A 14,522-nucleotide genomic window follows, 5' to 3' on the forward strand; every position below is an offset into this window, starting at 1 on the left:
ACTGTAGTTAAAGGTCTGTTAGCATTCCACTTGTGGACCTCTGTTTTCAGAAGTGTGTAATTAATTGTAAACATTTGCTCTATGGCGAAAGCTTGCCATAGAAGATCTTATATAGGAGTAAATTTCTGATTTCAGGTTGTATGTTTTAAAGTTTTAAAAGTGGAATGAGTTAAAAATATGCACAAAGTTCGGTGTAGGTGGAAATCTGAATTTTGCGGTATATACAAAATGAAGATAACCTGCATTTGTGATACTAGTCCATTAAGATATCTGCACTAAGGGCATTTGAAACAATAGGAAAGCGCACCTCAGGAATGCAGGAGATTGTGCCCTTCCATGTACTGTTTATTGTAATCAAAGAGCAAAACAGATTGTGGTTTTTAATGCTTTTTAGTCTTTGCATATTAAAAGTCTTTCACCATAAGTGATTTTTTTCTTCCTTTAACTTTTTTATATTTGCCAATTAAAAATGAGAACATATGACATAATAAAAACACATTTAAAATATTTTATCTTAAAACAAAGTAATAGAAAACTGGGCCAAGAAAACTGACTTTAAGAATTTGAAACGGCGAGTGTCTCTTTTTTCTCATACCCCGGATTTCTCCATGACGTTTGACACTATTGATTACCCTGACATTGTGCTGTAATTCTTTCCTAACTGTGACCCTCTTTCATCTCCTTCACTGCCGTCTATTATTTCCCCTGCCTTTTGATCACAGGCCTCAATCAGATCCCAGCCTTAGGCTCTCTTTTTTTTGGTTCCTTTACACTTACCCTTTCCAGGTGCTTATCCACTCACATGGTTTCAATTACTGCCTCCCAGACCTGCATCTGCAATGCTGATGTACCTTTACCTTCTGTAAACCTTCACTGATTAGTCCCATCTGCCTGCTGAATTCTTACACAGTGGCCTCTGTCTTCCTTATCACTGCTCTTTGGATGTCCAGTCATCATCCAGAACTTTTAGTAGGACTTCAATTGGATTTCTCTTTGCTTGGAAACAGATATTTTTCAGCACTGGAGTGATTTTTAACTTAATTTGTTGGCATTCCATTGTAAATCCACCAGTGCATCAAAATCAATCCATTTCCTTTTGCTGGATTGCCCAGTTCACTGATCTTAGTTCTCAGTCATCATTTTACTTGAGTCCAGACTCAGAAATCTGATTATTCATTTGACATCTCCACTTGGATGTCTAAACAGGCTGAATATTTTAACATTTCCAGACCAGAGCGGCTGATACCCATGCCCAACAAACAGATCCTTCTGCAGTCTTCACTAGTTCATTATATAGGTACTCTGTCTTCCACTTGTTCAGCTGAGAAACCCTCAGATCATCCTTGACTCCTCTCTCATATTCTATATCTAATCCTTAGGTAAACCCTATCAGCTCTCTCTCTCTTTTTTTTTTTCATTTAAAGATTTTATTTTCTTAATTAGAGAGAATGCATGTGCATGGGGGTAGGGAGAGGGAGAGGGAGAGAAAATTTCAACCAGACTCCCTGCTGAGCCTAGAGCCCAATGTGGGGCTTGATCCTCTGACCTTGAAATCATGACCTGAGCCAAAATCAAGAGTTGAATGGTCAATTGACTGAGCCACCTGGATACCCCCCTCCCCCATTAGGTCTTCTTGCTTCCATTATCATTCACCTACAGTCTGTTCTCAGCATAATAGGTAATCCCTCCAAAATGCAAGTCAGATATGTCACTTCTCTTCCAAACCTTCTAGTGGCTGGCCACTTCACTCAGAGTAAAAGTCAAATCCTTACAATGATTTCTAGGTAAGGCCCTATGGAATCTGGCTACTACTTTTCGTTTCTTAACTTTCCTTTCTAATTCTCTCAAATATAGCCAGATAGGCATTTTCTGAATTACTTGAATGTGCTTGGCACACTGCTGCCCCAGGGCCTTTGCATTTGCTGTTTTCTCTGCCTCAGATGCACTGCTCCTGATATCTGGGTGACTTCCTTCCTCACTTATTTTAGGTCTTTACACAATTGTAATTTTCTCAGTGAGACCCTCCCTGGCCACCCTGTCTAAAACCCACCGCCCTGACACTTCTGACTTTTCCTTCTTTTTCTGTGTAACTTAGATCTCTAATATACTATATGTTAGTATACTAGAATACCAGATATTCTGCATATTCCCTTATTTATTATCTGTCTTACCCAGTTTAGTGTCATTGCATATCCTCTTAATTCCAGCTTCTTAATTTCTAATAGTTTGTTCTTTCTTCATTTAGCTCTTTTATCCTCTCATATTTGCATCACAGCTGCTTTCTAGTTGTGACTTCTTACCTCAGTCTTGTTAAGCACAAACCTGCTAAAATTTTTTAAAGTACATTTTATTATAATATTGCCTATCTGCTTAAGAATTGGCTTACCTCCCCGGTCTTTCTTATGTTCAATCTGATCTTTTTATCACTTAGCAACGTACTTATTCTTATTCCTTTGGGAGGGAGTAGTAGCTCCATCTCTCTGCCCCTCCCATGTGTAGCCATACTGTCTTCTGCTGAAGTCACAGTCATCTGCATACTGTCACCTAAATGGGCTCGCTCATCTCCTGCCTCTGCTGTGGCTCCCCTCCTTTAGCACCACACCATTTGGCTTCCATCTGTCAAAATCTGACTGAAAACTCTTACTAAAAGTTTTTTGTGATATAATTGAATAGTTTATACTATATTATGTTTATTTTTTTTTAATTTTTTTATTTATTTTTATTTATGATAGTCACAGAGAGAGAGAGAGGGGCAGAGACACAGGCAGAGGGAGAAGCAGGCTCCATGCACTGGGAGCCCGTTGTGGGATTCGATCCCGGGTCTCCGGGATCGTGCCCTGGGCCAAAGGTAGGCGCCAAACTGCTGCGCCACCCAGGGATCCCACTATATTATGTTTAATACTGTTTTTCCGTGATATGCTTTTCATGGAGAAATATATCTATAGATATATTGACTCCTGTTTTACCTTTTATAAATACGTTCGTGAGTTTAATACTTTATTGGAATTAATAAGAGAAGATAATACGTTCTATGGTTGCTGTCATTTTCAAGAACACAAATTTTACTAATGAATACAGAATGGTTTTATTGAACTAACATTAATATTTTTTAAAATTTTCTTATTATAGGTATCATTGCCCAATGCCCAAGATATTTTATGTTCAGCTGACTGTAGGAAATAATGAGTTTTTTGGGGAAGGGAAGACCCGACAAGCTGCTAGACACAATGCTGCAATGAAAGCCCTCCAAGCACTGCAGAATGAACCTATTCCAGAAAAATCACCTCAGGTATGTTATTACTGCCACACATGACCATTTCTTCATTATTAGCTCCCTGGTGCGATTATTGACAAGACAAATAAATGCATTTTTATAAATAAAAGAAATAGTCTCTTCTGATAGGAAAGAATATTAAGAGTAGTGACCTGCTATAATTTGTTTCTTAGATCACCTGTCTGTTGTACCAGTCTCATGTGTTCCTGCTAGGATGACCTTACCTTTGAGAACTTTGGTTCACTTATGGAGGTTACTTCTCAGGCAACACCAGGTTTGGGGATGTGAACAAGGATGAGAAATAGCATTCATTTGCCTTACATTTAATGCTACATTTATTGAGAGTAGGTTTATTGTGTTAATTTTGAATGAAGGAGTTTAAAATGGAAGATATTTTTGTGGATTTGTTCTTCAGTCCTACTTTATTTTACAGACCAGGATATCGAGGCTGATCTGAGTATTTGCACCCATTCCCATGGCTTCAGCTACCTTTTATATTGATTTCAAAATAGTATCAGCTCAGACATGTCTTTTAAGTTACCTTGTTATTGAGTTCTCTACTTAGTTATTGCAAATTGTTCTGTTCGACCCATGTATTTCCCATGCCCTCAAACCTCTTGTCCTCCCCCTTTGAGATTCATCTTAGTAAATGGCCGACTTAGGTTTTAGGTTTTTTTCTCTTTATACACTTTTTTTTTTTTTTTTTTAAAGATTTTATTTATTCATGAGAGACAGAGAGAGAGAGACAGAGACAGAGAGGCAGAGACATAGGCAGAGGGAGAAGCAGGCTCCATGCAGGGAGCCTGATGTGGGACTCAGTCCCGGGTCTCCAGGATCAGGCCCTGGGTTGAAGGTGGTGCTAAACTGCTGAGCCACCCGGGCTGCCCTCCTTGTACATTTTGATTATTACTCTTACCTGTTTGCTTATCTGTTTTCACACTAAGTCATAAGTTTCTTGGCAGTAGGAATACTGTCTCTTGATCTTTTTATCTCTAATACCCTGTGATCAACATCTATGAATCCCTTCTGAAGTATGTGTTGAAGAATAAAGTAACTAAATTGGTACCAGATCCAAACAAAGAGCTCCAAAACCCTGATTTGCATCCTATAATCTTTCTATAATTTAGAAAGAAGATTAAATAGCATATTAGAATATAAGGGAAAGCGTGTGTATGTGTAGATGGGGGTTAGACATCTCTGAAGAGAATTGAATCGGGGGACATAGTATAAACTCAAATTAGTATATGGTTAAGTAAAAGATTTCCACATTCAGCATTTATCCCTCCACTTTGAGTTAAAAAAACACTAAAAATTAAATCACAAAAAGCCTCACAGCAAATCCTACAACTACAGTATTCTATAGGAATCCATAAGATATAGTCTCTAGTTTCTTGTTTCTTAGTATATTTTAAATAGGACCTCTTGATTGTAGAATATATTTACAGTTTGTTACAAAGTAAAGATTCATTGTCATCCTATTTTTTGTCATTTAGAATGGCGAATCAGGAAAAGAAATGGATGATGACAAAGATGCGAATAAATCGGAGATCAGCTTAGTGTTTGAAATAGCTCTGAAGCGAAATATGCCCGTCAGTTTTGAGGTATGTGCTCAGTAGTGATCTTCCATTTCTCTCACCCTGCTCCTCACTATTTAAAATAAATTAATTAATTAACTGGCATACTAGTATCCTGAAAGTGTTAATGTGCTTCCTTTTTTTTTTTTTTTTAAGATTTTATTTATTTATTCATGAGAGAGGCAGAGACATAGGTAGAGGGAGAAACAGGCTCCCTGTAGGAGCCTGATGCGGGACTTGATCCCAGGACCCCGGGATCACGACCTGAGCCAAAGGCAGACGCTCAACCATTGAGCCACCCAGGTGCCCCTCAATGTGCTTCCTTATGTTCAAACTCTCTAGCATGAAATCATATAGGCCTAGGGGAAAATAGGACTTACTATAATATCATGGATTTCTGCTGATCTCATTGGATTTTCTGTATTTGTATGTACTGTATGTATGTATGTATGACAATTTTAATTTTCATCGTAACATTTATTTTCTGAATATGAGATAATTTGTAGTAAGGTTTGGTGTTTTTAATAGCATCAAATTGGAAGTATTCAAGTTAATATTTAGACATATGTTACTACTAAATTCTTCTAAGTTTGTGAAATCAAAATAGGTTTAAATTTAACTTTTACAAATAAATCACTAAGAAGTAATTAAGCAGCTCTCTACTTACAACAAGATAAACATGTCACAAAGTGTTTATAAAATGTGAAATTTAAAAGGGAAAAGTTTTAAATTATTGTAATACCTCCTTTATTAAGAGGTCACTAATTTTGTAACTCAAATATCTAGAAAGTAGGCAAAGCCCAGGAAATAAGCAGAGACAGTTATGGAGTATCTTTCAAATAATGGATGTTCACCCACTAGAAAGCTCCCATGTTTTATTCACTGGCAAGATCAGCTGACCTTGACTGAGAACGTATCTCCTCAGTTGGGTTATCTGATTTCTCACCCTATGGCAAATTAAAAGCAGCAAAGTGAGGAAGACAAAGATGTAATATACTTGAGGGCCTGTTGGTCTCAGCAAGAAATGATAGGGGAGAGTTAGGAAACCTATCAAAAGTAATTGCATGTACTCAAAAATTATTGGAACGTGAGCCCTTTAAAGGCTACAATGAATAGGAATAATTTTATAAGTCTTAGATATCCTTGGAATCATCAATATATCATACAGAATATTTGGTTTTCATAATAATGATCTAATGTGAGCAATAAAAATTCAGATGTTTAGTATTCTCTGTTAAGTCAGTATATATATTTTTTTTAATTGAGGAAGATGTCCATCAAAGTAATTAAACAGTTTGGTGTTTCAACTAGCAAATTACATGGAAAGTATGCTTATCATAAATTTCTTATCTCCCACCATGTTGGATTATTGAGACGCTGTGTTGTTTTCCTTTCCTTTCCTAATTGGTATCTCAGACAATTTGTTTTTTAAGATTTTATTCATTTAATCATGAGAGATACAGACAGATAGAGAGGCAGAGACATAGGCAGAGGGAGAAGCAGGCTCCCTGCAAGGAGCTAGATGTGGGACTCGATCTTGGATCCCAGGATCATGACCTAAGCCGAAGGCAGGTATTTAACCGCTGAGCCACCCAGGTGTCCCTAGAAGACAGTTTTAATATAAAGTTAAATGGTAAGCTATTTAACTAAATAGGGTATGTTTTATAGGTCAAAATTTTGAAGGAGACTATAGTTTTGAGCATTCAGGTTTTGAAAGACCTCTTTCCTCCAAAGGCTGGCATAGTTTAAAGAACACATTAAAACAGGATTTAGGAACATTCATAGATGACAGATTCATAATCCATTACTGTAGAAAGATAGGTATTTTTATGGTATTTTTTAAGATCATGTCGCAGGCAGAAACATTCTTTTCTATAAAACAGCCTTTGGGGCCTCCATCAAAAATAGGTTATTTTTACCCATAAGTTATTTTTGAGAGGCTTCCACATGCAGGATGCTTTATGGGCTAGAGAACTTCAGGAAGAAGTAGTCTTGTACTTCAGTAACTTACTCTTATAGAGAAGAAACTAGAGATGTACACAGTTACATACAAATTATTGTTCTGAATGGTCTATGTACCTAATCCAATGTGTGGTGTGTTTTATATTCTTAATTTTCTGTTCCATAAGAACTGGGTCACTATAATTAGAATTGCCTATTTTAAGCTAGTAAAACACAAATTTTGACTGTGAATTGAATGTATTTATTTGTTTTTTTCTTTCAGCTTCAGTTCATTAACATCATTAGTATCATAAATGAATAGTCACTATATAATATCTTCATAATTTTATTAAAGAAATCTATAATTTTGGCATAATTCTTTATAATTTCAATTATGATACACTTAAAAAAGACTCATGCGATGAGAACATTTCTTAAGTGCCTATGTTAAATATTTCATTTATATTTAATAGGTTATTAAAGAAAGTGGACCTCCACATATGAAAAGCTTTGTTACTCGGGTGTCAGTGGGAGAGTTCTCTGCAGAAGGAGAGGGAAATAGCAAAAAACTCTCCAAGAAGCGCGCTGCAACCACCGTCCTACAGGAGCTTAAGAAACTTCCGCCTCTTCCTGTGGTTGAAAAGCCAAAATTATTTTTTAAAAAACGCCCTAAAACAATAGTAAAGGTAAGTGTATGTTTGTGAATATTGGTCAGTTTTGCTTTATAAATATGGTAACTATAGGTAAACATTTTTCCATGAGACAGGCCCCTAAACCTGTGGATTATATACAGTCCTAGAGTCAGTGTTGGCCCTGGACTATAAATCAGTAACAGTTCTGTTTTGCTTTTAGACATTTATACACCTGCATTTGTTCATCAAATAGTATCTTCCATATTTGTAGTTTTTAATGGTTTAAAAGGACATTATCTTATTCATAATCACCTTTAGTGTAATTCTCATCAGGACTGTATAAGGTAGATGACATTACCCCTCCTTTTACAAGTAAGGTTTTATGAAACACGTTCAAAGAATTTGCTCACTTTTATTCACCTGGGCTGTGGAGCAACTTGAACTACTAGGATTTCCAGTCCAGTGTTCTTTCTGTACACTAGGTTGCAATACAGTAATTTCTTGGGATATCATGAAATGATAATAGGTTACAGAGTAATAATCATATGAATAACACTAATGCTGGTGACAGTAGCAGCAGCTAGTAAATATAAAGCACTGTGTGTCTTTACACTTCATGTACTTTATCACATTTAATCCTCATAGCAGCCCTATGAGGTAAATGGTATTATTTTGTTTCTATTCTCTCCGGCATGGCATACCTTTGCCAAAGAAGAAAATAGAGCACAGACTTTTTGACTCTTTCTTTGACTGGAGGAGATTTTGTTTTGGTTGTTTATACTAAAAACAACAACAACCAAAAAAAAAAGAAATGAGATGATTTGGCACGGAGTACAGGATACTGCCTATGAGTGCTCAATATGTATGACATGCATGAGCTGGAGTTCTGTTCATAGAGTAAGCCTTAAACTGCCAGCATATCAGTTGTCAAGTCAGTGTCATTTAGTTAGCAGACTTCTGGTTAGGCTCTACAAATCAAGGATTACAAAAATGAAGTATGGTTAACCTTTGAACAACATGGGTTTGAACTGCATGAGTCCATTTATATGCAGATTTTTTTGGTAAATACAGTGTTATAAGTATATTTTCTTTTCCTTATGATTTTCTTCTTGTGATTTTCTTAGTAACATTTTTCCTTTTTAGTGTAAGAATATAGTATATAATAAAACATACAAATATGTGTTAATTCACTGTTTTATGTTACTAGTAAGGCTTCTGATCAACTGTAGGCTATTTGTAGTTAAGTTTTGGGGGAATCAAAACATAAAACCAAAAAGAAGTTATACATGGATTTTTTGACTGAGTGGGGCATTGGCACTTCCTCCAACCTTGTTCAAGAGTCAAGGTCAACTGTACATTTATCTCCAATGAACTTCTTTTGTTTAGATTGTACAGTGGTACAACCCCAGTATTTTTATAGATTTTCTGCCTTTTGCACCTGTGTTTTATTTAAAAACACACACATACACATTTACATAATAAATGACTATATAAGCACATGTTCTTAATGAATACTATCATTATCTCTTAATGAATACTATCATTATCTCACTGAGAAGCTGTAGGTTATGTGTTCCTTTAAAGAGCATTCTACTATATATGTAAGGTAGACTAAAAATAAATGCCAAATAGATCCGCTTATCATGAATCCTATTGGTTCTGAGGGCTCACTTTCATTCATATGCTCTAACCACATGGTCAGGGAGTGGGATATTGCCTTAAAATGTAACATTTGGATTCAGTTTTGACTGTGAAAACCTGTGACCTGAGCAAGTTACCTAACTTTTCTAATCTTACATTTCTTTATTTATAAAGGTAAGAATAATAATTGAACTTGCTTCATAGGAGTGTGATGTGTTAACTGAAATATACACAGAATGTGTTAGTAATTATTATTAAATGTTAACAGTGCAAATTTTAAGTGCTCAATAAAGATGAACTATTGTTATTTTGAAACCGTCTATTCACATTTTATGTGTATGTGAATATATCCATGGTCTGTTTTCTTAAATATATTTTTAAGAAATTTTATTTCTATGGTATAGTAGATATATTTGAGATATTAGTGTCAGATGTACAATATATTGACTCAGCAGAGTACTTCTTATCACTGTTTGTTATTACAGTATTATTGACTATGTTCTCTATGCTATACTTTTCATCCCTGTAACTTTTTTTTTTGGAGGTTTCTACTTCTTAATCCCATTCACCTATTTCCCCCATTCTCCTCCCCTCTGCCAACCACCAGTTTGTGTTCTATATTAGTGAGTCTGTTTTTTGTTTTGTTTTGTTTTAAATCTTTATATATATAAAATCTGTAGCTTTTCCCTTATAAAAAAAACAGTACTCTGCATCAGAATGGCAGCACAAAACTGGTCACAACAATTTCTATCTAATTTATTAAGCTGAAACTAATCTTAAAACAATTTTTTTTAAAGGTTTTATTTACTTATTTGAGAGAGAGACAAAGATAGCAAGAGGGAGCACAAGCAAGGAGGAGAGAGGGAGAAGCAGGCTCCCCGCTGAGCAAGGAGCCTGATGTGGGGCTCCATTGCAGGACCCCAGGATTATGACCTGAGCAGAAGGCCTAACAGACTGAGCCACCCAGGCACCCCAAACTAAATGTAATCTTAATAAGTTACAATATAATGAGCCATTCGGCAAGAAAAGATCTATACATTTTTATGGTAGGATATAAACATAACCCTTGTTGGTTTTAACTGTAGTTATTAAAACAGGATTATTGTATAAATGTTATTCCCCAGAGTGGGGAGAAACATTTCAAATTCTCAAAATTATTTGCTGCTACTTTTAGTTATATAAGGAAGGTGCTCCAGAACTTTCTTCCTATCCACCATTCAGATCTCAGCTTAAACTTGACTTCTTTACGGAAGCCTTCTTTGTTCTCCCCTACTTCCAGATTAGGTTAGCCCCCTGCATTTTTCCTCACATACATCACACTTGGAATTATTTCTACCATGTCTGTCTTGTGTTAAAATAAAGCCCATAGACATCTTCTGAAATGTAAGGTTATTTTGAGAAAGCAGCATGCATATAATGAGTTGGGAATCTAGATAATTTTAAGTATGATGGGGCAATAAATGGGTAGGTTGGAATAATATCTTGGTTTTCAGCATTTTTATTCTTCCTTATATGTCTTATACAACTAGAGTCTATAGTTCCTTCTTCTGCAATAGAAACAGAATAAACTGTTGATTTACCTAGATTTTATTTAAAATAATAAAATAACATCATTTTATTTAATTTTCTTAATAATGCTGTGATGTTGCTGTTATCCCATTTTACATATGAGATTCTTGATGTTTAAGAGACTTACTCAAGATCATGTAACAGTCAGGTTCTAGGTCCAGTAATGTCTGATTCCAGTGCCCATTGGAGACTGATTGATTGTGAACTCCTTTTGGATTTTAAGATTAACTCTACGGAATTTTCTTGTTAAAATGTAAGACTGCCCTTGTGAGGTCTCTGGGCTTATATTTTGTTTTTTAATGTACTTCTCTTCTGTAAGATGAGACTTCAGAGAAGTGTTTTCTGATGTTGAAGATAAAATTTTCTGGACACAACTGTTATAAGACTGTCTATACTAGTTTGTGAAAAGACTTGATATCCATGGAATAACTTAATTATCAAGGATGCTAGTAGTAAATTTTAATCAAGGGAAGAAATCAGCCATTCTTAATGTTCTCAGTCTCTGTTATTATCTAATTGGATTTATGCATCTGTTTTTTTTTTTTGTCATTGGAATCTGTATCAACAACAGTGTTTTGGAACTGAACATTTTTTTAAGTGAGGGGAGGGGCAGAGGGATAGGAAGAGAGGCGATCTTAATTAGGCTCCATGCCCATTGTGGAGGTAGATGTGGAGTTTGATCTTATGACGCTGAGATCATGACCTGAGCCAAAATCAGGAGTCCGATGCTTAACCAAATGAGCAACCCAGGCTTCCCTATGGAACTTAAGGACACTTTTATAAAAGAGGCAAATTAAACAAGAATAAAGACAGTGTATCATTGAAATTACATTTTTACTTGAATATCTTCATGAAGTAGGCATACTCTAGTGCTGGACTCAAAAGCTTCCCTTCACCTTTTCATTGATATCTCAGACTTGTAACTAATTATCTACATTCGTCTTTTTTCATAAGTACTTTACTTTCTTTATAATTCATTTAGTTTTCTTTTTTGGTGGGGGGTATGTAAGTAGAGATGGGAATAATTATTTTATCAAAAGCTAAAATTTTCCTTTTCTCTCCTGGTCTTCCACTTAACTCTTACAGTACTGAAGTTCTCAGTCTTTTTCTTCTCTTACTCTTTTCATACTTTTAGGGCTTAATTCAGTCTTTATATAGATGATTCTCAAGTACTCTTCTGTGTTCTGCACTGCCTTTTGGACATCTTCACTTCAAAATTTCACAGGCACATCAAACTCATCATAATTTCCTTCTCCTCCAGCATTCCTTATCACAGTGCCTGGCATCACCATCCTGCTGCTGAAATAAAAACATGGGAGTTATTTAAAAATTTTTTTTATTTAAATTCAACTAATTAACATATAATGTATTATTGGTTTCAGAGGTAAAAGTCAGTGATTCATCAGTCTTATATAGCACTTATATACCTAGTGCTCATTACATCACATGTCCTCCTTAATGCCCATCACCTACTTACCCCTTCCCCCAACCCCCTTCTTCCCTCCAGTGACTCTCAGGTATTTCTTATGATTAAGAGTCTCTTATGGTTTGCTTCCCTCTCTGATTTCATCTTATTTTTTCCTCTCTTCCCTTATAATCCTCTGTTGTGTTTTGTTTTGTTTTGTTTTTAAAGATTTTATTTATTTATTCATGAGAGCCACAGAGAGAGGCAGAAACATAGGCACATAGGCAGAGGGAGAAGTGGGCTCTTTGCAGAGAGCCTGATGTGGGACTCGATCCCAGGAAAGGCAGACTGAACCACTCAGGTGTCCCTAAAAAAAAAAGATTTAAAAAGCTTTCCTCATAAACATTACCCATATAATGTTAAAAATAGAGTGCCTTCTAAATGGTTTATATATTTGTAGGTTAAAAAGCATATTAAGTAAAAATAAGATCTACTGCCCAACTTGAATGTAGAACATTTCTGACTGAGATTGAAGTTGTGTATGTGCCCCTCTTCTGTCACATTCAGATGCCACCTCACATAACCACAATCATTCGTTTTATAGTTAATATTTCCTTACCTTATAGTTTTACTGTATGTTTTTCTGAAAAGTTAGTATTTGGTTAGTTAGCTTTTAAACAGCTTTATTGGGCAGCCCCGGGTGGCTCAGTGGTTTAGTGCCGCCTTCAGCCCAGGGTGTGATCCTGGAGACCTCGGATCGAGTCCCACGTTGGGCTCCCTGCATGGAGCCTGCTTCTTCCTCTGCCTGTGTCTCTGCCTCTCTCTCTCTCTCTCTCTGTGTGTGTGTCTCTCATAAATAAGTAAATAAAATCTGAAAGAAAAAAAGCTAATAAACAGCTTTATTGAAGTACAATGGACATATAATGAAGTGTACATATTTAAAGCCTACTATTCGATGTTTTGATACGTGTGTACACCTGTGAAACCATGACCATCATCAAGGTAATGAACCTACCTATGGCTCCCAGAAGTTCCCTCTTGCTCCTTTGTAATCCCCTCCATCCTCCACTCCCAAGAAACAACCCTTTTTTTTTGGCTGGCTTCTTTCACTTAGTATGAATCATTTTGAAACTCATTCATGTTGTTGCGTGTATCAGTTATTGGTTCTATTTTAATGCCAAGTAGTATTTTGTTGTATAGTTATACCACCCTTTGTTTATCCATTTTCCCTTTGGTTATTTAAAAATAATAATATTTTGGATGTTTCTCATTTTGGGCTGTAAGTAAAGCTGCTATGAACATTTGTGTATGAGTTTTATGGACATAAGCTTCCCTTTTGGGGGGGATAAATGCTTGGGAGTGAATGACTTGGTCATTTAGTAGGTGTATATTCAACATTTTAAGGGACTGCCAATTGTTTTTTAAAATGAATGTACTGTTTTACATTCTTATCAGCCCTGTGAGAATTCTAATTGCTGCACCTCCTTTCTAATATGTAGCAGAGTCTTAAATTTCAGTTGCACAAATGTGTGTATTGATATCTTTTTGTGGTTTTGATTCACATTTCTCCCATGACTGATGATATTGAGCATTTTTTATGTGTTTGATAACACATGAAGCTTGATGAAGTGTTGTTTAGCTCTTTTGCCCATTTGAAAAATTAAATAATATAAATAATAATAATAAAATGTAAATAATAAATATATTATTGAATTTTGAGAGGTCTTCATATACTTGGGATACAAGTTATATTTTTAAGTGAGAATTTTTTTAAATTGAAGCATAAATGACATACAATATCCTGTTAGTTTCAGGTGTACATCATAGTGTTTCAATATTTTTGTACATTATGAAATGATCCCCATTGAGTCTAGTTACCATCCGTCACCAAAGTTGTTATTATATCATTGACTTCATTCCCTATGCTGTGCATGATGTCCCTATGACATTTATTTTATATCTAGAAGTTTGTACCTCTTAATCCTCTTCACCTGTTTCACTCCCCTCCCCGTACAAGTTCTTTATCAGATATGGGGTTTGCAAATACTTTCTCCAAGCCTATGACTCATCCTTTTCAAAGAATAGAAATTATTAATTTTGAAGAAGTCCAATTTATTGTTTTTATGGAATATAATTTTAGTGTTGTACCTAAGAAATTGTCACCTAACCAAGTCACAGAAATTTCATCTATATTTTCTTCTGCAAGTTTTATAGTTACATATTATATTTAAATCTGTGAACCATTTGAGCTTATTTTTGTAATGGTATGAGGTATAGATTGAAGTTTGTGGGTTTGTTTTTTTTGTTTTGTTTTGTTTGCATATAAATATTCAGTTTCAGTAACTACCCTTGAAAAGACTACCCTTTCTCCAGTGAATTGCTTTTATACCTTTGTCAAAAATCAGTTGACCATATACGTATGGGTCTGTTTCCGGATGCTGCTGTGTTAACTAATCTCTTTATCTTTATTCCAGTGCTCCATATAC

The 14,522-nt window shown here is 35.4% G+C and overlaps 1 protein-coding gene across 32 annotated transcripts in view; it reads left to right on the plus strand.

Annotated features, from left to right (window-relative positions):
* STAU2 (staufen double-stranded RNA binding protein 2) overlaps positions 1-14,522 on the plus strand; it is a 296,660-nt gene that overhangs the window by 111,504 nt on the left and 170,634 nt on the right. For all 32 annotated transcript variants that reach the window (XM_072804232.1, XM_072804224.1, XM_072804239.1 and 29 more), the window contains 3 exons: positions 3,130-3,289; positions 4,768-4,875; positions 7,263-7,475. In XM_072804232.1, the coding sequence (XP_072660333.1) occupies positions 3,130-3,289; positions 4,768-4,875; positions 7,263-7,475 (481 nt within the window). The remainder of the gene's footprint in view (positions 1-3,129; positions 3,290-4,767; positions 4,876-7,262; positions 7,476-14,522) is intronic.

This window comes from Canis lupus, chromosome 28 (genome assembly GCF_048164855.1).
Source record: "Canis lupus baileyi chromosome 28, mCanLup2.hap1, whole genome shotgun sequence".
NCBI classification, from domain to species: Eukaryota; Metazoa; Chordata; class Mammalia; order Carnivora; family Canidae; genus Canis; species Canis lupus.